This window comes from Spinacia oleracea, chromosome 5 (assembly GCF_020520425.1).
Source record: "Spinacia oleracea cultivar Varoflay chromosome 5, BTI_SOV_V1, whole genome shotgun sequence".
Taxonomy (NCBI): Eukaryota; Viridiplantae; Streptophyta; class Magnoliopsida; order Caryophyllales; family Amaranthaceae; genus Spinacia; species Spinacia oleracea.
In genome coordinates, this window is record NC_079491.1 from 72,507,413 (window position 1) to 72,530,683 (window position 23,271).

General features: G+C 32.0%; 2 protein-coding genes and 1 long non-coding RNA gene across 6 annotated transcripts; 1 reads left to right on the plus strand and 2 right to left on the minus strand.

Annotated features, from left to right (window-relative positions):
* Positions 1-2,792: 2,792 nt before the first annotated feature.
* Positions 2,793-6,692, plus strand: LOC110794144 (SAP-like protein BP-73). Of its 4 annotated transcripts, XM_021999085.2 has the most exons (4): positions 2,795-2,948; positions 3,903-4,079; positions 5,208-5,578; positions 6,047-6,692. In XM_021999085.2, exons 2-4 carry the CDS (start codon positions 4,012-4,014, stop codon positions 6,382-6,384), a joined length of 777 nt encoding a protein of 258 aa, XP_021854777.1. In that variant the 5' UTR covers positions 2,795-2,948; positions 3,903-4,011; the 3' UTR covers positions 6,385-6,692. The 4 variants fall into 4 exon arrangements, with proteins under 4 accessions (XP_021854779.1, XP_021854778.1, XP_021854777.1 ...); XM_021999087.2 differs by lacking the exon at positions 3,903-4,079 and having other exon boundaries at positions 2,793-2,948; XM_021999086.2 differs by lacking the exon at positions 3,903-4,079 and having other exon boundaries at positions 2,793-2,948; positions 5,225-5,578.
* A 2,155-nt stretch (positions 6,693-8,847) lies between these two features.
* LOC110794143 (uncharacterized) lies at positions 8,848-11,707 on the minus strand. The gene is made up of 2 exons (XM_021999084.2): positions 10,803-11,707; positions 8,848-9,162 (listed from the first exon to the last, which is right to left on the minus strand). Exons 1-2 carry the CDS (start codon positions 11,279-11,281, stop codon positions 8,940-8,942), a joined length of 702 nt encoding a protein of 233 aa, XP_021854776.2. The 5' UTR covers positions 11,282-11,707; the 3' UTR covers positions 8,848-8,939.
* A 1,081-nt stretch (positions 11,708-12,788) lies between these two features.
* Positions 12,789-21,744, minus strand: LOC130462066 (uncharacterized). The gene is made up of 7 exons (XR_008922198.1): positions 20,906-21,744; positions 20,748-20,818; positions 20,585-20,652; positions 17,633-17,732; positions 16,012-16,082; positions 15,849-15,916; positions 12,789-12,995 (listed from the first exon to the last, which is right to left on the minus strand). It is a non-coding gene; the product is annotated as an uncharacterized lncRNA (long non-coding RNA).
* Positions 21,745-23,271: the final 1,527 nt, after the last annotated feature.

Consider the following 23,271-nt stretch of genomic DNA (forward strand, 5'->3'; position numbering starts at 1 on the left):
AATTCAATACACTTTGCCTATCACCTAAAAGTTAGATCCCGAAATCATAAACCTTAATTATATCCTACTTAGTACGATCTAAGGCGGATCCGAACGTATTGTGGACTTTCTACGGAGGGACGACGTTTGGCGTTCTAACTTGTTCTTGTTCGATTCGGGAGCAGCAAGGGAAGACACGCATCACAAAGTGTGTTCACTAAATTATGATAAATGATTATGTGCATTTAATTTGGATTCAGGCATTATGGTTTATTCCGCATGACAATAGATTGTTCATAACCTAACAATATATAGGCTTCACAGCCAGTGACTAGAGACCCCTTTGTTTGATGTTTACCACCCTCGTACATTTAAGGGTTATGCTGGAGTACACACAGGATTTGCCTCCATTTCTCCCACCCCACTTCGACTAATTACCTTACCCTTAAATTATTCGTCAACACACTAGTTCTTATAAAATACTCAAAACCCTTTCCAAAGGCATAAACATAGGAAAATTTACAAAAAGCTTCTCCTGATCGGCTCATTAAAGTTATCAACGTCCTCATTAACTTTTGCATGAGTGTCCTCAACATGAGCGTTTTCATTACTCCCTCTGTCCCTTAATACTACCTCTAAAATTTCCTTCACCGGTTGCCATTTAACCGCCAATGAGATCACGAGTCACTTACCGGAGTAATGCAACATTCTACTAAATTAAACCAACAATTTTGAGAGTAATATATTTCTAGTGATTCTCTCTCTCAATAACAAAGGGGAATAATCTTAGTAATTTCCTTGATTGAATCACCCAAGACATCAAAAAGTTACTATGCCTACGTTAACTGTTAGTTACACAATTTTTATACTAATTCAGACACACAATTGTATCAAACCTGCATAGTTCCCTTACAAATTTGGATTGAAATTTGTTGGCCACGGCCAAATGATTAGAAGATAATCTAACAAAAATAACATTCATGACCTAGTGATCATAATATGAAACCACAATACACCACTTAAATGGTTGTATATCAATTCTCTCATATTAAAATTACGTTTATAATTTACATAGAAATAACACCTCCAATGGCTTCAATCAAACAATTAACATAATAAAACTAATGTATTCTATAATTTATAAACATGCAATACAAAATAATGCGGTACCTTAGAGTTTGAAAATTGAAAATTGATTAAATCTCCCGCAATGTCAGGTAATAAAATTCGTTTTTTCTAATTTTTGAGAAAGGGTAATGGAAATTTAACTAAAAAAGAGTTCATCAGTAAAAATAAAAAACACGATTTTTAATTTTTTATTTTTAAAAAACGATTTATTTTATTATCTTTGGCGGGATAAAATTTTCGCCAACAATAGCGTATTTCGCCAAATTCTTACTGCCGAAATATCACCACATGGAGCAATTCTCCCAAAATATTATCGCCCTCGCTCCCCCTATTTTCCCGCCCAGAATATTTCACCAGATCTTAATCTAACAGTTGTGGTTGATTTTGTATGTTGAGGCCACACACATCCATTGTAGTATGTGTATCATCTTTCGTTTTTATGAGGAAGAGGAAAAAGTAGATAATTGTTTACTCATGAAATACAAATAAAAATGGATATAGGGATGGAAAATGTAGAATGTGTAAGAAATATTAATCATGAAAACTGGGAAAAGTGAGAAAAGTGGATGTTCGAGAATAAAACAAGACATGTATAGGAGAATGCCCGATTTAGAATATAGTACACTTAGTTAGGAACAGATAGAGTACTAGTACTCCCTCCGTCCCTTGATACTCACAGCGCTTTCCTTTTCGGGCCGTCCATTAATACTTGCACCGCTTCTATAAATAGAATTTTTTTACCAATATTATATTATTTCTCACATTTTCCTACTAACCCACTCACACCCTTACTCCCTACCAAAAATCATTTTAAAATTCACACCCCACTTTCCACTTTCCACCCCTTACTCATTTTCCACTTTCCACCCCTTACTCATTTTCCACTAATTATATTAAAAAAATATTCTACTATCAACTAACACCTATTAAATTAATAAGTCAATTCTAGTATTTTAAACTCCGCACCGATCTCAAGAATTAAGGGACGGGGAGTAATAAATAAGGTTGGATATTCACTCTTAAGATATACTCCCTCTGAACCTAAATGTTTTTCCCGTTTGTCACTTTACGCGGTTATTAAGGAAAAAGAAACATTGTAAGATTCACTATTATTAATGTAGTTTTATGGGGAATTGTTGCTTTTTTATTCCATTTTCACAAGAAAACAAAATAGTTGAGCCACTAGAATTTAAGGAATAAAAATGTCAACTCATTAATCCATCCAAACTTAATAGAATTTTTTTACCAATATTATATTGGAAAATTTGGTAATATTAATCCAACCTTTGGCCGATTTTCTTTTATTAATCCCACCTACGACATATTTTTTAATAATCCCACCTTTACTACCCGACGACTTTTATTGGGCTTAAGTGGCCGGTAATCGGTGAAAAAGTCAACGAGATGGTGATGAATTGATGATGATGACTGAATATATCGAGAGAGAGTACTGCCATGTAGAGAAATAATGCCGCTTACAACAGTTTTATGACCTGTTGGGCCCAATAAAAGTTGTTGGGTAATAAAGGTGGGATTATTAAAAAATATGTCGTAGGTGGGCTTAATAAAAGAAAATCGGTCAAAGATTGGATTAATATTACCAAATTTTCCTATTATATTTATCATCTTCCAAAAGGAAAGAAAATAAATTGGAAGATCATTTTGGGACACATTAAAAGGAAATTGAAAAAACATTTAGATTTGGAGGAGTAAAGATAAAACCTTTAAATCAACAATTTAGGAGGATTGAGCTTTTGCACGCAGTGGAGAATCTGATCCCCTGAGAATGGATGCAACAGCTTTCTCTCTCCTCAGCAATCCCACATCGTTGTTTCTGGGAGGTAATCACTTTTCTGTATCTCTATTTCAATCTTGTTTTTCTAATTTTTCTTTCATTTCACATTTCCTTGAAATAACAGTTTGATAAATTTTCTGTAATAGTTCCAGTACTAGTAAATCTTTTTTGATTCTAATGTGCACTAGTTCATATCAACAATTTTAACAATTTGTTAAACAAAATTGTTTAGTTACTAATCGCTTCCTCGGTCCATCCGGTGTTATCACAGTCATGTTTATATAGGCTTTGTTTGGTTTAGCGTAAAATGATTTTCGTTTGGAAAATATTTTTCAAAGAAAAACTCAATTCCAAATTATTTTTCGTTTTTGATTCCTTACAATAAAATTAATAGAAGAAGGAAAATGGGAGAAGATTAATAGGAAGAAGAAGAGGGTTAAAGAAGAAAGGAATAAGGTGGAAATGTGTTATTCCTTTCTTTCAAATGGAAAAGGTTTTTCCATCTTTGGGTGACCTATGGAAAATTGTTTTCCCATCACTTGCCAAACCAAACAACTTAAAATATTTAAGAAAGAAAAAAGTTATACACCAAACCAAATGGAGTATAATTTGAACTATTAACGTGATGACTAAATCTGGACAGAGGGAGTAGTTAACTGTGATGATCTCAAATTATTGTTTTTCTTAGATGAAATTTGATGTAATAGAGATTAAAGGAAGGGAAAAGTATTTGTAGAGATTATTTAGTTGCATCATAATGGAAATTTGAATTATGGTAGAAGAAAGTGATGTTCTATTGAGTTTTGTTTCAGTTTCGAAACCCTTATTTAATCTCCAGAACCTAGTAATGTTTTACAAAATGTGTTGATTACACGAAAACGATTGTTCATCGAACTCCACGAATGCTTGATGAAATTAGGCATAAGGAGTTCTTGTAAGTGGCGTGTTGGATTTAGGAAGTGCCAAGCTGATTGTTTTCTCTACCTTCTGTTGTTGCCAGGGAATGTCATCAAAATTCTTTTGCTTCACACAGAAAATAACTCAGGGATAGTATGAAGTTACAAGGGTATGACATGGAGAAATTAATTAGGTGCTAAAATAAGGGGGTGATGGTTATTCAGACTTGGTCGAAGAGAGGGTCAGAGGGGATAGGCATCCTCTTACTACCATTTAAGAGGTGATCTATACCCTGCCTACCTATTTAATATATTGGTTAGAATTTTGTAGTAGTTTCCATTACATAAAGTACCCTCTAACTGGTTCTTCTTATTTCAAGTGTGGTCTAAAGATTCAAACAACAATCCACTTTTTTGCATTGAACCAAAGATGATCTTTTCTTAGTTTTTTTGGTTGAGCAATAATCTTATTATAAACTAGAGCTATGGTTTTATCTTCTCTCATTACGAACATGAACTTAATGCCCGTGATGTGACTCTGTATGTTACTTTTTCTCACCGCTTTATGTCTTCCTTACCACCGTCAAGAAAATGCTTCTAACCTTTATTTCCAGACGGTGGTTTTAACATTAAGGGAGTGTTTGGTTGGATGTAAATGGTTTTCCAAGAAAATAATTTTCCTGTTTTCAATCATTTTCCTTTGTTTGGTTTGTTAAAGGGTGGAAGACAGTTTTCTTAATGGCAAAAACTGGCAAATATATAAGGGTAGAGAACATTTTCCATTTGAAAGGAAGGGAAGCAATATTTCCCTCCCTCCTTAACTCCCTTTTTCTCTCCTTGTTTTTTTTCTCTATAACATTTCTGGTAAGGAAACCAACAAAGGAAAACTAATTTGGAATTTGTCAAAACAAATGGATCCTAAGATTTATATTGGTAGTCCCACTTACTCTTATTTTGGGTGAGCAAGTTAAGAGAACCATTAAAAAATCAATGGAGTGCCAAAATCACCTTTCCCCAAGCACCCTGTCTCCATAATGGAGTTTTCTTTTTGGGAGGGGGGGGGGGATTCGGTTTAGATATGGTATTAAATGTGTTAATTAGAATAAATTTTCGGAAGGTTTGGTATGAAAGTATGAACTAGGAAGAGTGAACCATGCTTTACCTGAACAAAAATGTAAACAAACGCAACAAACAAAAATGTCAAATAATATTTTAGATATTGCATATAACTTAAGATTGATCTAGATAAGTTCCATGCTTGATCCCATTTAAAATGATTGTGGATGCAACGTTTGTTATCTTCAATGACTCAAAGTTAATTGTAGAGGGAGCAAATTCTCATTGTGGTTGCGGTTCAATGGTGTGCGCATATTTGGGACTAGAAACTGAGTCATCATTTCTTGATGCAGCTTGTTATATTTGGCAGAGACTGTATGCAGATTAATGCCTGTTGCATCCTGCAAGACACCATCATTTCAGCATAAAAACTCAAGCATCAAAGCTTACACAGCTAATAGGGGAAGTAGTCCTTTGTTAAAAGAAAGTGTCCTGGGAAGAGCATTTAAAGATGATGAGTTTAGCACACGTTCAACATCTGACGGCAAGTCCTCAAGAAGTGATAACTTAAAGGCGTTGTTTAAACGCATACAGGTCGAAATATCTCAAGGGGACTCAAGAAGCGGAAAATATAGCAAGAGTTCCAAAGCATCAATTAATGGTGATTTATCTGTTGAAACATCTGTTCTCGAATTCCTTCAGCGATCAGAAAGGGAAAAGAAAGGTGAGGTTAGCAGTAATCTCAGCCTCTTTTCACTACTAAATAAGTATACATAATTAAATTATCTAATAAAAATCAGGTTAACAGATGGACTACAGCACGTTCTTTTCAATTGTTTAATCAGAGTCTCTATTGTCTGATTGCTTTATAATGCTTGATTTGGATTAAGCAAGCTATCTGTCATCCCAATAGTAAATATAATTTATGTAACTAAACAAAACTGGATTGTGTGATAAAGTAAATTACGATTGTCAGTTGATTATAACATCTGGGTTCTGAAAACTTACTTTTGTAATTCAATCTCTGAAAACTAGTTGTGAACAGTGACAAGAAATTGTTGGTCTCGTGTAGAATGACTTTTCTTTTATGGTAATTTGATTTCAATAATCTATTATTGAAATATCGGATTGAGATGATTTGTGGACTTGTGGTTGAGCATATTTTACACAATTGAAGCAACTCCTTTTGCAGTTGAGGATTCAATGTTGAAACGTAGTGAAGAATCCAATCACAAGAAAAAAACAACGAATAAGGAGAACTCGATACCTATCCCAGAATCTGCAGCTCCTCTGTTTTCTCGTCCACCTTCCAACTTTGTGAAGAAGTCTCCGATTCCGTCCACAACACCGCTGAGAAGCAAAGAAATCGAAGTGACTAATAGAGAGGAGTTGAGCTTAGAAGCTGACAAAGAGTCTTCTGAAATTGAAGGAATGAAGCTCATTGAGCTCAAAGAGCTCGCCAAAAAAAGGGGTATCAAAGGCTATTCCAAACTAAAGAAGAGTGACCTTGTAGAACTGTTAAAGTCCTAGGTAAATGTCTAAACTGTCTCTTATGGTTGATATCCTAGCAATTACTAGCTTTTGGTAACCACTGAAAAGGTGGGGAAGGGGGGTTTAAATTTCAATCTGATGCTGATAAACATTCATCATTCTTGGTTTCCTTATATCTGGTTTTTTTTTCTGTTCAGAAAGTGTCACTGTCATGCACCTTTTGCTAGACAAAATATCGGCTCTCGGTTAATGAGCCTTACACCTACCCTTCTACTTGACAATGTATTCCTGTGACGATGTGCATTTCTTGATATGACAAAGTTGACTTTGATGCTGATTAGCATTCACATTCTTGGTTTTTTTCTGCTCAGAAATTATCACTATCATGCAACATTTGTTAGACAAATATTGGCTTTCAGCTAATCAGCCATACACTCAATAACAGGCACACATAAGTTTCAATCTTATTCGCAGGATTGACAGATCAGAAAAATACAGACTCAATATCAGTGTAGGCTATGAACTCAACAGACTATTCTCGTCAGGTTTATGTGTTCCCCTCACATTGCATCTGAGACCACTTTGTAGCAGATGCATCCTTCATCAAATTTAAGCAACAGGAAATGTTTATTATGCAGAATCAGTTTTTAACTCTCAGATATTCCAGTACAACTTAGGAGTCTGTAGGCCCTAATCTGATTTGTTTAAGGTGACGGCCACATATTAGATTCGATAATACATTTACGCATCAGTGGCCACTGGCCACGTTACCTGTCATAGCAGATTATCATGTGTTGATAATTGCATTTAGTAGTCTTAATTAAAACATCAGTGGCACATTTGGGGGACAAATTAATAATGTTGGGGTCATTTTAAGGAAAGTAGCGACTATTAAACTGTTAGAATTGGCAAATTATCACATCGAGTATTCTGATATTTGCCTTCATATAAGTATATACAATCTCAATAGGCCTTCCCCTAACTCAAAAAAGAGAGGAATAGATGATAGATCTAGGTTCTGATCCCTGTCTTACTTAAATGTAAGTGAATCGGAGAAATAATAGGTCGATCACTAAGATTTGTGAGTGATGTCATATCTCGGTGTTATTAGTACGTGCAATTTGTCTGAACTTCTTTTTCGTAACTAAGGCGCTGAACTGAACTGAATTGAGCTGAACTGAACTGAATTGAACTGAACTGAACTGAACTGAACGCTCCTGAACTGAACTGAACTTAACTTAACTTAACTTAACAGAATATATTACCGAAATAAATAATAAATAATAAATAATAAATAATAAATAATAAATAATAAATAATAAATAATAAATAATAAATAATAAATAATAATAATAATAATAATAAATAATAAATAATAAATAATAAATAATAAATAATAAATAATAAATAATAAATAATAAATAATAAATAATAAATAATAAATAATAAATAATAAATAATAAATAATAAATAATAAATAATAATAATAATAATAATAATAATAATTAATAATTAATAATTAATAATAAATAATTAATAATAAATAATTAATAATAAATAATGTTAAATAATAACTAAATAATAATTATTATTAATAACTAAATAACTATATAATAAATTATAATAATAATAATCTGTAATTGATTACTCAATAATTTCAATAAATGATAAATATTAATAATAATAATATTTCATATTTAATAACTAATAACTAGATAATTAATAACTAATAATCCGTAACTAATTAATAAATAATATTAATAAATAATTAGTTATAAATAATAATAATAATAATAATAATAAGTAATATAATAATATAAATATAAATATAAATATAAATAATAAGTAATATAATAATATAATAATATAAATATAAATAATAATATAAGTAATATTAATAATAATATAATAATAATAATAATAATTATTATTATTATTATTAAATTAAATTGAATTAAATTAAACTGAACTGAACTTAATGCTCCTGAACTGAACTGAACTGAACTGAACTGAATGCTCCTGAACTGAACTGAATTGAACTGAACTGAACTGAACTGAACTGAATGCTTTTGAACTGAACTGAACTGAACTGCCAAATAAGTCCTGAAACTGAAATTAAGCCAAAAAGAACAGGGCCTAATACAGAGTAGCGAATGCTATTAGTTAGTCTGTCTGATACTTTGATAAAAGAATCTGAATTAATTACTTATATAATCTTGTATAAGGAAGATTGTCTTTGGTGTATCAAGTTGGTAATTTGACATTTCTACTACTCAATCCAATTGAATATCCTACATTCCTACAAGATCAAGTCCTTAAATATTGGTGTGACATCCCATAAATAATCCACATTTCTTCCAATTGGGCAAGTATATTCATAAGAAAAATATGAATTTAGGAACTCCCAAGTTATGGGTTCAAGTAATACAACCTGTTGCCACTGCTCAGATCTTGAACCTCAAACTTGATTTCTCAAATCTCGAAACTAAAAATGCTCGTGTGTAGGAAAATTAAACCAAAATCTTAGGCATTAATTGGCTAGGAAAAAAGGATTTATTATGTTGTCGAAAAAATTATGTACACATTCGGAAAAATCAGAACATGCTGAATCGAAAAAACCATGGTAGGACAAAGGCGATGACCAAGCAGGCCATGAGGAAGTTACACAATGGCTGTCCATGCCAGCATCCTTCTGCACTCCTGTCCGCTGAGTCTAATGCGTTAGCATTCATTCTGCCATCTTTCCACTCCTCCATGAAGCTCTCGTTCCCCACTCCTCTTATATTATTTGCTATCTCCCCACATATTTCGCATATCCTACACAATCACAAAGCCAATATAAGAAACTTTAATTTCATAAAGTCCTACTACTCCGCATTTGAGTTGGGAATGGAGTTGATAAACTGTAATCCGATTGTATTACTGAAATACGATACAACATATCGATAGAAGAGAATATAACTTTGTGAAACTAGTTACTCGAGAGTTCTGAGACCAAAGGGAAAGATTTTTTAATTTTCTCATGGGAACTTCATGATCTGTTGTGAGGTTGATCAACTTTTTACGCAACTTAATACCCACATAAGTGATAACTTACTTATGCAGAAAGGTCTGCAAGTGGAACTTCCCATACTTTTCTAACACAGGTTACACATTTGTTCATGAAAAAGCAAAGCAACAACTTTCACGGGCTTTCCAGCTTGCATATGCAACTTTCATTTTTATGGACTGCTAATATTTACAGTAAGTTGTCTTCGTCCAAATCAGACTCGCTATAATAGGATCATCAAAATGAACAAAGTTATTCTGGATAATCTTGTGATATGTCATCCGAAAATAATTAACCATTGACATGTTTTCAAGGTTTTAATTAACACTCTTTGTTTCCTATCATATCTAGACTCTAGAGTAACATAAAGGAGTTCAATATCTTTGTTCAAAATATATTCAAGTAATGATTCATTTGGTTTTCAAGTTTGGTCACACCAGGTTATATTCGGGTTTATTTGTTAATTCAATGTTATTAAGAAAAACAATCACATTAATAATCGGTTTGGCTTGGTGATGTGACTGATGTCAAATCAAATAATCTAGTGTCGGATACGTATTGGATCCGGGCTCTATTAGTCTAGAACTGGTAAAAAGCAATAGGCACATCCAGAATGGATCACTTCCCAAATAGTCAAATCTGAGATTAAACGCCGAAGAAAGTTGGGAGTATAATTTAATCTTAACCAAGATGTGCTATTTGTGAATGTGTTGACTTTATGAACCTACAGAAAGCTACATACCTAAATCCTTAATCTTACACTTTCAAGTCATCAAAGTAACAACTTGTAGTTAGGTATTCCGTAATACTCTCTCCGTCCCAAAATTATATTTTTATTTCACTAAAAATACGAATTTTAAGAAAATTGAAATTTAGTATATTGATGATTAATTTGTATGAGATATTAGAATATTTGTATTTAAGAACGAATAATTTAAAATATATTAATTTGAAATATAGTATATTGTTGATTAATTTGTATGTAAGAACGAATAAAGTTCCTGTAAAAAAATTTAAGTACGTGGAGAAGGGGATTTAGTACATAGGGAAGTTTTCTATGCAACGTTTTTTTTCCTTTTGTTGTCCTAAAGGAGTGTAATATGAGAAAAGTATTTTAGATTCAAATAAGAAAATAAGATTATAATTATAGTACGCCCCGATTTAAAATACAAGACTTTAATTTTGGTAAGGAAGAAGTATCAAACATCAAAAGTCGAAGTTCATGGTACAATCGGCGAGTACAACTAACAAGTGGTGATTTTACGGAACACCTTTGCAAAAACAAATTGTAACCACCGACTAAATCAACCTAAATGCTATCACAGATGTTATCTATTGCACTGTTGAGTTTGAAACCACAAAACATTATACCTAAAATAAACAAAAAACATATAGAAATTGTATTTACCTGTTTCCCTTGAGCTTGAACCAAGCTTCGCCACAATAAGAATGTGCAACACTAAGTTCACCTTTACATCCACATCCAAGCATAATAAGATCAGTTTTCGCCGCGAAAAATGGAAACTTCCATGGTTGCTCAGAACTCAAGTGACAAATCCTACAAACTATTTCACCATCACAAATATCTCCATCACCAAGTTTTAAATCAACAACCCACGATTTCTCTCTCTCTTTTCTATCTTCAGCAACCTTTGTTTCACCCACAATTCCTGTTGCACAACTCTCCCCTGAATCAGCTGATCTGTTTTCAGAATCTCTGACAACATTAACAGCAACAGAAGAAACAGATGGTTCTTGTGAACAACTCAAATCTGGTGAATCTTCCTGTATTGTAATCACACTTTCTGAAACTCTTGCATCATTAATTGAACAACCTGAATTCTGTTTCTCAGTTTCTTGAAGCTCGACAACAGTTTCTTGAATCATTATTTATGAATTATCAAAATAAATTAAAAGAAAACCAGAATCCAAAACAACCTTAAATCACAATTTTTTTCAAAAACCCATCATTTTTCCATTTCAATTTACATAAAATGCAAAACAATTAGAAGAACAACACCATTATTTATTTTTGTTTTAAAAAACAAGGGAAAAACTCCCGTAATGTCAAGAGAAGGTTTAAGAAAATATGAAAAACATAAAATTTTATCTAAAATAGTGTTTTATTCGATTATAATCTATTTAAACAGAGAAAATGGTGAAAGAGACACTAGAGATGAAATGGAAAGTCTCTCTTGTTTTCTCTCTCCTCTGTTTGAGACTCTGCCTTGACCTGGGATTTTAAGAACAAAAGATGTTTTTTATATTTATATTTATTTTTGGGTTTAATCAGAGTTTTTATGGGAAGAAAGGATAAGAAAGAAGCAAGAAGAATGATCTAATATGGTAACCGAAAAAGGTGTGGATCTAACACCCAATGTCCCAATCACGGTTATCTCTTAATCCTGGTATCAAAATGTACCAAGTAAGTTGTATTCATAAATCATCTAAGTCAGACTGTCGGATATATTTATTTAACTATCAAATTATGTTAAGTAATCTACTCCGTACTCAATATGGAAATATTAAATGAATATTTACTTCTATATATTTATTAAACTAGTTGTTGGACCGTGCGCGCTAGCGCACGATCCCCCAAGATATACAAAATTATTTTGTATAAATATTGCGTAAAAGATCGATATTTACAAAATTATGGTAAATTCTAAAAAAAAAAAAAAAAGTTCGATTTGCATATATATAATTGATAATACAAAATCATAATATGTTTACAATAAACATTAGCAACGTGTTTCTAATGAAAAATTTATGAGTGCATTGTGTTAATCAAACTATTCAATGAGAAAGGCCATAAATTTTACAACTGGTCAAATGAAAACTAACAATAAATCGCAAAAGCATGTGATTATAGTAATAAGGTCGCGTCCTTGAGTGTGGTATACTGAAATTTAAGCGTCTACCATTTCTCAAAAGGAAGTGGAAATACTATAGCTATGAGAAGATGAGGTAAAACACCATTGTTTGTACGAGCATGCATTTGAGAAGAAATCCATGGTCTTGCTTTAGGATGGGAATTATTTTCTTCACGGGCATCAGCAATCTCAAAATCCAAGGATTGCATTTGAATCTTGCTGCCCTCCACATATTGTGCTAATGCAACCTTCTACCAAAATATTTTGGTCAAAAAAACTAATTATTAACAAAGTTTTAACAATCAATGGAAAAGTATTTTGAACAGTGTTCACATTACCTTGATATTGTATACACACTGTATTTTATTCCACATCAGTTATCATTTATTTCTATGTCCCAAAAATTAACCATCATTGAATATAAAAAAAAAAACTCCTAAATCATTTTATGAATATATCATTGTAATACAGAGCATAAGTATAACAGCCCGCTCTTAACGAGCTGCTAATTAGAATTACTTAATAGCATTAATCAAACTTAGCTCTTAACCCACAAGGAATTAATCCATAATATTCAATAACTCTTCATATTTAACTTTAATAATATTCACAAAAAAACTATTACAACCTTCTATATGAAATTCAGCTAGCATATATCTCTTTTTGCATTCGCGATCCCTGATTCAACTTCCAGCATTAACTAACCCTGCAAAATCACGAATAGGAATCTGCTCCCACCAGGACAGGTTCAAAGAACAAAGTCAGGGAAACTGAGTACACATTGCCAAACCTGAAACTCATTTTAGTGGCTTAAAACATAATTTTGTGAGTTATTTATTTCAAAGATAAAACCGATTCAATACGAATCAAATCATATTCAAATTAAGCTCAGTAATCAAATTGCAATAATTTAAAGTACTTGAAACATTGAACAAAACTTTGATGTTCATAACTAATAAATAACTCAAGCAAGGCTTGGACTCAATCACCAGGTGATTCCCAAAGATCGTAAGATTTATATTTTCAGAAGTCCTCAAATCCATTTTTCAACGTAACTAATCTCATATGCTTTGAAAATGAATCCATCACAAATTCTCAACTCGTATCTCAGAGTCTACCTGAGCTTAAACAACTAACACAACTTAACTAAGACTAAGTCTCCGCTTCTCGGTATAACATGAAGAAAATCTGTGGTTGTGAGCCTCACATCCAAATCACACATATACATTCCTTTGGAAATAATAAACTCAAATACGATTTGCTCTCGATCATATATTTTGGAAATAAAGTCAAATAGTAATATCAAAAATGTATTTCTTAGAAATCCTTGATAATCCGAAGCTTGCACAAAAGCAAAGATTTAAGAGATATTTGCTTTTCCTAGAAAATCATTTACATTATCAAATCACACACAATGACAAGTCTCACATTATTTGCTACTTCTAGCATAAAGCATAATCAAACATATTTTATCTTTTAAACATATATATAAATCGGGGAAGAGAACACGAATAGAGACGGGTTGAATAACCACTGTCTCCAAACTTTTAGGGGTCGTCACCCACCTTTTTACATATGCTTGCAAGACTTTTAGGACATGTCCCCACACAGATGTACATATGTACATTTACACAGATGCACGGATGTGCATTTACAAAGATCACACACAAATACACAAGTGTTGTTCATGGCCGTTGTTAACGGCTTCTTCCCCACTAAAACACATTTGAAAACTCATTTAATAAATTTAAGAAATATAATTCTTCAAAGGCTTATATCACAAACCAAATCACATCTGAATTAACACAATTAAACACAATTGAAAATATTGTCACAATGATACTTATTCAATTTAACAGATCCATTCAAAAGATTTGCTTAAAGATCATAATAGCTTATCCAAAGATTTTTCACAAACTCTGTATACATAAATCTTGAAAACAAGATAACCTAAGCACCTATATGTTATTCGGTTCGCTTGAAAGCACTCGCATATAGTTAAAATCCAAGATATATAGTCGAAATCCTTAAGCTTGTCAGGAATTATACTCATGAATACAAAGTAGTAAACTCAATATTAATCTATTGATATATTCTCGGTCCCAAAACGCAAATATTAAGTTTGTAGCACAAAGATCACCATTTCAAATTACTCCAACCTTTAGTCACAATAGTATAATAAACTCAAACCCTTATTATACTATGAAACATTCATAACTCCAAGTATAATAACCCAAAATCTTCCTTATCTAACTCCAGTTGCATATAGGTTATACCCAAGTTAGCGTAATAGCTCAATTAAGACTAGTCAACTTAAATTTCTCTTGATCGTATGTGGTTACATACCCAACACTGTAATTTAGATCTTAAAATAATTCTCATTAAGAATAAAGTATAAAATGATGTGTAAATACACAATACAATCGTATCAAAAAAATATATATATCATTTATATTATTTTATCTTAGTCAAAGAATAATCTTAAACTTTTAAATTCAAACATACTCTTTACAGAAACCGTGTAAAGATCTCAAATGAAATAATTTAATAAACATTGAGCTTCAAAACTCGATAAATGATAACTTGGTAAATATAGGCCATAAATCATAATTCAGAAAATTAAAATACATTATATATTGAGTAGCTCAAAACTGGATTTTTAGAAGATCAATTAGTTTATTTTTATGGTTACCCAATTCATAAAACTTATTTCAAAAAGCCATTCACGTTGTAACCAATCCTTATCATCATATTCGAGTTAGAATTATACAATAACTAATATGTTAGTAAAACTACCGTTTAGTGATAACGTTAACTATAACATAAAGAAAATATTTATCTTATAGATCTTATTATAAAATTATATCGCTCAAATAATAGTTCAAGATAAACAAAAGAATATAGAGGAATATATCTATCGCTTATGATTCAACCGATAGTCCCTGCTAAACCTTATTAATCCCAACATAGGTTAATATTTATGAGTCACACTCATAGTTCCATAATCATGTACTCCGTACCTTATTTCATAATTTGTCATATCTATAGCTTGATTACCCATAATGATATTCAACTGTATTTTCCGAAATGCACTAAATATACTGAAGCTAACATGAGCCAACTTAGAGTATGGAATTCCGATTACATTACAACCCATATTATTCTTAACAAATATATGTATCTTTATAAATCTCACATGGGTCACATCCTCCAACTATGTAACCAAACCTTAATAAATCTCGCTACCAAGTCTTCACAAGTCTCACAATCGAATTGGCACAAGTTTCATTTTCAAATGTATCAAAATGTCTCACGATCAAAATTTCAAGTCTCAAAAATCGAGCTTTCACAATCCTCATGTTTAAATCAATTGAGATATATAGATTAAAAACACAAATATTAAAATCATTGAAATTCTATAAATATAATGTTCATATTCACATCTTATATAGGATTTCCAAATCACAATATTATAAGTAAAACTTAAATCGAAATTCATATTGTTAAACGTAAAATCACATTCTTAAAATAAAGATAACACAAGCCATAAATTTTCATCAAAGTGGATGGACAATGTGTACCTTAATTGTGGGGTGATATCTCCTCAACTATGGCTCACGAATCAGAGATTTATTCACTAACACTTTCCCTTAATTCAATACCAACATAATATAAGAATTTGACAAGAAAAATCCAAAGAATAAGGTACTAATTCAACCCAAGTTACAGCCCTAGCAGATTTACCTTAGCTGGTGGGTTTGGCTTCGGTTGGCTTGGTTTCCCTTGGTTTTTCCACAAACGATTGCTTACCCAATCTGCACAAATAGGTAAAGAACAATTTCCTAAAGTTTCATGCAAAAATTCAGAAGGAAAAGGGACGAAAATTGGAGGTGAAACCTCACCTGGAACACGCCAGAACTAGCGAGACAGAAGGAGAGGAGGGAAGAGCTCTGGGAAGAGGGTTTCTGGACTTTTCTGGGGTGGAGAAAACTATGAGAGGTTGCTCTGTATTTATAGGAAGGGTGGGTGTAGGTAGTTTTGTAATTTCTCATTCTTAGGGGGGTCAATTTGGTCATTTCCCAAGGTGGGTCTGCTGCAGAATACTGCTGGAAGTATCTATGTTTAAGCTTTACTTAATGGGTGATTAGGAGGATAGAATACCTTGATTAATACCCTAATATGTCACATGTATTCCCCAAATAGTTCCCATTAAAATTAATTTCATTAATTAGGTGCTTGAATGTGTTTTTCGGGAATTACCGTATTACCCCAAATGTCAATATCAGAGTTCCCAATATTGTTTTCAATTCTTCAATTCTCATAAAAAAAACCCTAGAATACGGATCCAAATTGAGTGATTTTTGTGCCTAAATTCATCTACGAAAAGAGATCTACAACTTCTATTCAGAAACAAGAAGCGGAAAATAAGCACAAGATCTTCAAAACATGGAAAATAGAAGCTGGTGCTGAAAGCAACAACTGTAGTAGCAGCGACAAGAAGAGGGGTTATCTCCTACAATAATGCTCCAAATTGATTGATTCTTGAACCTAAACTGGTTAGTTTTTCAAGGGCTACAACTTTCATGCAGAAAGAATTTGCTAAACATGAGCGAAAGATGGATTAATTTCATCAAACAAGAACGACGTTCGAGAAGGAGAAGATGAGATGGGTTTTTTTTTGGGTCTTCTAATTGGGTTCACAAATGAAGGAACTCACTCCTTAAAAAAAATGGAACATGGAGGAGTTGACAACAATAAGGTTTGTGTGTCTTCCTCTTTGGTTGACACATATGCAAGAGGAGGGAGGAAGGATGACTAAGACTCAAGGCTAAATTAGTCTTTTGCATTAACCCAAAATAATAAGATTTAATAAAATACCAAATATCTTTAAAACACTAATAAATCTTTATCTTAAATTTATATTCCTTAAACCCATTTTCTCAAATTATTTAAGACACATATTTAAGCTATATAGTTAAACTAATAAATATTATTATCAATTAATTAAGAGCTGCTTAAAAACAGGCTATTACATCTTCAAATCTTCCTTTCAATTCTCAACTCATCGATTTAAAACACAAAACTTTGAGCTTAACGTCCCAAATGTAACTCACATAACCATTAATTCTTTGTCGATCGAATTACCCATTTTTAACTAGTATGCTATGATATGAAGATCATAGCAAATCTAAAACCAACCTGGCTCTGATACCACCTATAACAGCCCGCTCTTAACGAGCTGCTAATTAGAATTACTTAATAGCATTAATCAAACTTAGCTCTTAACCCACAAGGAATTAATCCATAATATTCAATAACTTTTCATATTTAACTTTAATAATATTCACACAAAAACTATTACAACCTTCTATATGAAATTCAGCTAGCATATATCTCTTTTTGCATTCGCGATCCCTGATTCAACTTCCAGCATTAACTAACCCTGCAAAATCACGAATAGGAATCTGCCCCCACAAGGACAGGTTCAAAGAACAAAGTCAGGGAAACTGAGTACACATTGCCAAACCTGAAACTCATTTTAGTGGCTTAAAACATAATTTCGTGAGTTATTTATTTCAAAGATAAAACCGATTCAATACGAATCAAATCATATTCAAATTAAGCTCAGTAATCAAATTGCAATAATTTAAAGTACTTGAAACATTGAACAAAACTTTGATGTTCATAACTAATAAATAAATCAAGCAAGGGCTTGGACTCAATCACCAGGTGATTCACAAAGATCGTAAGATTTATATTTTCAGAAGTCCTCAAATCCATTTTTCAACGTAACTAATCTCATATGCTTTGAAAATGAATCCATCACAAATTCTCAACTCGTATCTCAGAGTCTACCTGAGCTTAAACAACTAACACAACTTAACTAAGACTAAGTCTCCGCTTCTCGGTATAACATGAAGAAAATCTGTGGTTGTGAGCTTCACATCCAAATCACACATATACATTCCTTTGGAAATAATAAACTCAAATACGATTTGCTCTCGATCATATATTTTGGAAATAAAGTCAAATAGTAATATCAAAAATGTATTTCTTAGAAATCCTTGATAATCCGAAGCTTGCACAAAAGCAAAGATTTAAGAGATATTTGCTTTTCCTAGAAAATCATTTACATTATCAAATCACACACAATGACAAGTCTCACATTATTTGCTACTTCTAGCATAAAGCATAATCAAACATATTTTATCTTTTAAACATATATATAAATCGGGGAAGAGAACACGAATAGATACGGGTTGAATAACCACTGTCTCCAAACTTTTAGGGGTCGTCACCCACCTTTTTACAAATGCTTGCAAGACTTTTAGGACATGTCCCCACACAGATGTACATATGTACATTTACACAGATGCACAGATGTGCATTTACACAGATCACACACAAATACACAAGTGTTGTTCATGGCCGTTGTTAACGGCTTCTTCCCAACTAAACACATTTGAAAAATCATTTAACAAATTTAAGAAATATATAAATATAATTTTTCAAAGGCTTGTATCGCAAACCAAATCACATCTGAAATTAAACACAGTTCAAAATGTTGTCGCAATGATACTTATTCAAATTGACAAATCCATCCAAAAGATTTACTTAAAGATCATAATAGCTTATCCAAAGCTTTTCACAAAAATTTTATACATAAATCTTGAAAACAAGATAACCTAAGCACCTATATGTCATTCGGTTCGCTTGAAAGAACTCGCATATAGTTAAAATCCAAGATAAGCTTTTCAGGAATTATACTCACGAATACAAAGTAGTAAACTCAATATTAATCTATTGATATACTCTCGGTCCCAAAACGCAATATTTAGTTTGTAGCACAAAGATCGCCCTTTTTAAATTACTACAACCTTAGTCACAATAGTATAGTAAACTTAAACCCTTATTATACTATGAAACCTTCATAACTCCAAGTATAATAACCCAAAATCTTCCTTATAAGTAACTCCAAATGCATATAGGTTATGCCCAAGTTAGCATAATAGCTCAATTAAGACTAGTCAACTTAATTTTCTCTTGATCGTACGTGGTTACATACCCAACACTTTAATTTAGATCTTGAAAATAATTCTCCTTAAAAATAAAGTATAAAATGATGTGTAAATACACAATCTAATTGTATCAAATATATATCATTTATATTATTTCATCTTAGTCAAAGAATAATCTTAAACTTTTAAATTCAAACATACTTTTTACATAAACCATATATAGATCTCAAATAAAATAATTTAATAAACATTGAGCTTCACGAATCGATAAAGGATAACTTGATAAATATAGGCCATAAATCATAATTTGGAAAATCAAAAAAACATTATATATATTGAGTAGCTCAAACTGGATTTTTAGAAGATCAATTAGTTTATTTTTATGGTTACCCAATTCATAAAACTTATTTCAAAAAAAAAAAACCATTTACGTTGTAACCAATCCTTATCGTCATATTCGAGTTGGAATTATACAATAACTAATATGCTGGTAAAACTACCGTTTAGTGATAACGTTAACTATAACATAAAGAAAATAATTATCTCATAAAAATAACTTATAGATCTTATTATAAAATTATATCGCTCAAATAATAGTTCAAGAAAATAAAAGAATACAGAGGAATATATCTATCGCTTATGATTCAACCGATAGTCCCTGCTAAACCTTATTAATCCCAACAAAGGTTAATATTTATGATTCACACTCATATTTCTCTAATCATGTACTCCGTAACTTATTTCAAAAAAAATTCATAACTATAGCTTGATTACCCATAATGATATCCAACTGTATTTTTCGAAATGAACTAAATATAATGAAGCTAACATAAGCCGACTTAGAGTATGAAATTCTGATTACATTACAACCTATATCATTCTTAACAAATATATGTATCTTTATAAATCTCACATGGGTCACATCCCCCAAATATGTAACCAAACCTTAATAATTCTCGCTACCAAATCTTCACAAGTCTCACAATCGAATTGGCACAAGGCTCATGTTCAAATCTATCACAATGTCTCATAATCAAAATTTCAAGTCTCAAAATCGAGCTTTCACAATCCTCATGTTTAAATCAATGGAGATATATAAATTAAAAACACAATTATTAAACTCATTGAAATCCAAAAAAAAATATTCATATTCACAACTTATTTGGGCTTTCCAAATCACAATAGTATAAATAAAACTTAAATCGAAATTCATATTGTTAAACGCAAATCACATTCTTAAAATAAAGATAACACAAGCTATAAATTTTCATCAAAGTGGATGGACAATATATGTGTACCTTAATTGTGGGGTGATATCTCCTCAACTATGGCTCACGAATCAGAGATTTCTTCACTAACACTTTCCCTTAATTCAATACCAACATAATATAAGAATTTGACAAGAAAAATCCCAAGAATAAGGTACTAATTCAACCCAAGTTACAGCCCTAGAAGATTTACCTTAGCTGGTGGGTTTGGCTTCGGTTGGCTTGGTTTCCCTTGGTTTTTCCACAAACGATTGCTTACCCAATCTGCACAAATAGGTAAAGAACAATTTCCTAAAGTTTCATGCAAAAATTCAGAAGGAAAAGGGACGAAAATTGGAGGTGAAACCTCACCTGGAACACGCCAGAACTGGCGAGACAAAAGGAGAGGAGGGAAGAGCTCTGGGCAGAGGGTTTCTGGACTTTTCTGGGGTGGAGAAAACTATGAGAGGTTGCTCTGTATTTATAGGAAGGGTGGGTGTAGGTAGTTTTGTAATTTCTCATTCTTAGGGGGGTCAATTTGGTCATTTCCCAAGGTGGGTCTGCTGCAGAATACTGCTGGAAGTATCTATGTTTAAGCTTTACTTAATGGGTGATTAGGAGGATAGAATACCTTGATTAATACCCTAATATGTCACATGTATTCCCCAAATAGTTCCCATTAAAATTAATTTCATTAATTAGGTGCTTGAATGTGTTTTTCGGGAATTACCGTATTACCCCAAATGTCAATATCAGAGTTCCCAATATTGTTTTCAATTCTTCAATTCTCATAAAAAAAACCCTAGAATACGGATCCAAATTGAGTGATTTTTGTGCCTAAATTCATCTACGAAAAGAGATCTACAACTTCTATTCAGAAACAAGAAGCGGAAAATAAGCACAAGATCTTCAAAACATGGAAAATAGAAGCTGGTGCTGAAAGCAACAACTGCAGTAGCAGCGACAAGAAGAGGGGTTATCTCCTACAATAATGCTCCAAATTGATTGATTCTTGAACCTAAACTGGTTAGTTTTTCAAGGGCTACAACTTTCATGCAGAAAGAATTTGCTAAACATGAGCGAAAGATGGATTAATTTCATCAAACAAGAACGACGTTCGAGAAGGAGAAGATGAGATGGGTTTTTTTTTGGGTCTTCTAATTGGGTTCACAAATGAAGGAACTCACTCCTTAAAAAAAAAATGGAACATGGAGGAGTTGACAACAATAAGGTTTGTGTGTCTTCCTCTTTGGTTGACATATATGCAAGAGGAGGGAGGAAGGATGACTAAGACTCAAGGCTAAATTAGTCTTTTGCATTAACCCAAAATAATAAGATTTAATAAAATACCAAATATCTTTAAAACACTAATAAATCTTTATCTTAAATTTATATTCCTTAAACCCATTTTCTCAAATTATTTAAGACACATATTTAAGCTATATAGTTAAACTAATAAATATTATTATCAATTAATTAAGAGCTGCTTAAAAACAGGCTATTACAATAAGCACGAGAAAAACAATGCCCATGTTTTCTGAAATTTGATAACAAGTCCATGCCATAAACATATCCTGAGACGTGAGCCAAACAAAGAATCAGGCCTGCAAATCGTAGTCACACTCTATAATCATGTTTTCTAAAAGTCTTAAAATATTTTAGAAAAGTCAAATATAATAAACACAGTTTATGTTGTTACCCCTAGAATTATTTTTAAAAAAGAAAATTATAATTTTTGAAATGCAATAGACGAGAAGCTTGGTTCGAAAATGAAAGGGGTTGCGGAGGTGAAGATCTCATCTAGTCATCCCAAAGAAAGAGAAAAATGTGTCAACATTAAGCCAAAGGTTATAAATGTAAGTACACTATTTTTAAGGAAAAGACAAAAAAATAAATATGAAGGAAATTGGGGGCAATACAGGTAATTCACTATTGTGTGAATAGTAATTAAAGTGTGAAGCTTTATAAGTGTTAGGATGAATGAAAACCTAGTTAAATAGATGAGATGCGGGTGACATATAAAACGAGTGATGAATCAGGTTGAATTCGAACGACGCTTTATTCCTTCGTTAATCCTTTATCCATCTATCCATTTAATTTATTTTTCATCTAAAATTTTTATAAAAGTTAAAAATTAAAGAAAATTATTTACGGAGTAGTTCTTATTGCAAATTAGTTTTTCAACCATTTGTTGGGTTTTCATTTTATAATTATTCATAAGTTAGAGGTGATGTAACTTCTTTTTTTAATGTATTGTATTCACCCATTAGTCACCCGAACCACGTGTTTCATACGTGGATGACGAATTGATAGATGCGATTGTAAGAATGTTAATGAGCCGATACGCCCGTGAACAACTCGTGAACAAGTTCGGTCAAAGATCGGTCATTAATAAATAAATGAGTCCGATCAAAATTTTGAAGATCGAATAAGAAATGATATTAGCTCGGACAACTTGGTGTTCGGCTCGTTTAACCTCCCGAACAACTCATTCATGTTCGTTCATAAGCTTGTTCATGTTTAGACCTGTCAAAAATTCTGACCCGAAAATCGGGTCCGAACCCGACCCGAAAATACTAGATCTTGAACAGAGTTTTTTGACACATAACCCGATTTTAACCGAATGGTCAAAAGCCGACCGAACCCGTTTTTGACCCGACGGATTGAAAAACGTCATAATTATACTAATAAATGAGGTTATAAGCAATTTAAAGCATATAAAGACGTTGTTATTATTT

Excerpts from the sequence above, each read along its gene's own strand:
- LOC110794144 (XM_021999085.2), top strand. The coding sequence starts at position 4,012 with ATGGTTATTCAGACTTGGTCGAAGAGAGGGTCAGAGGGGATAGGCATC. Across the intron at positions 4,080-5,207 it reads CTCTTACTACCATTTAAGAG|CTTGTTATATTTGGCAGAGA; the intron begins GTGATCTATACC and ends TTCTTGATGCAG. Across the intron at positions 5,579-6,046 it reads ATCAGAAAGGGAAAAGAAAG|TTGAGGATTCAATGTTGAAA; the intron begins GTGAGGTTAGCA and ends CTCCTTTTGCAG.
- LOC110794143 (XM_021999084.2), bottom strand. The coding sequence starts at position 11,281 with ATGATTCAAGAAACTGTTGTCGAGCTTCAAGAAACTGAGAAACAGAAT. Across the intron at positions 9,163-10,802 it reads TTCAAGCTCAAGGGAAACAG|GATATGCGAAATATGTGGGG; the intron begins GTAAATACAATT and ends GTGATTGTGTAG.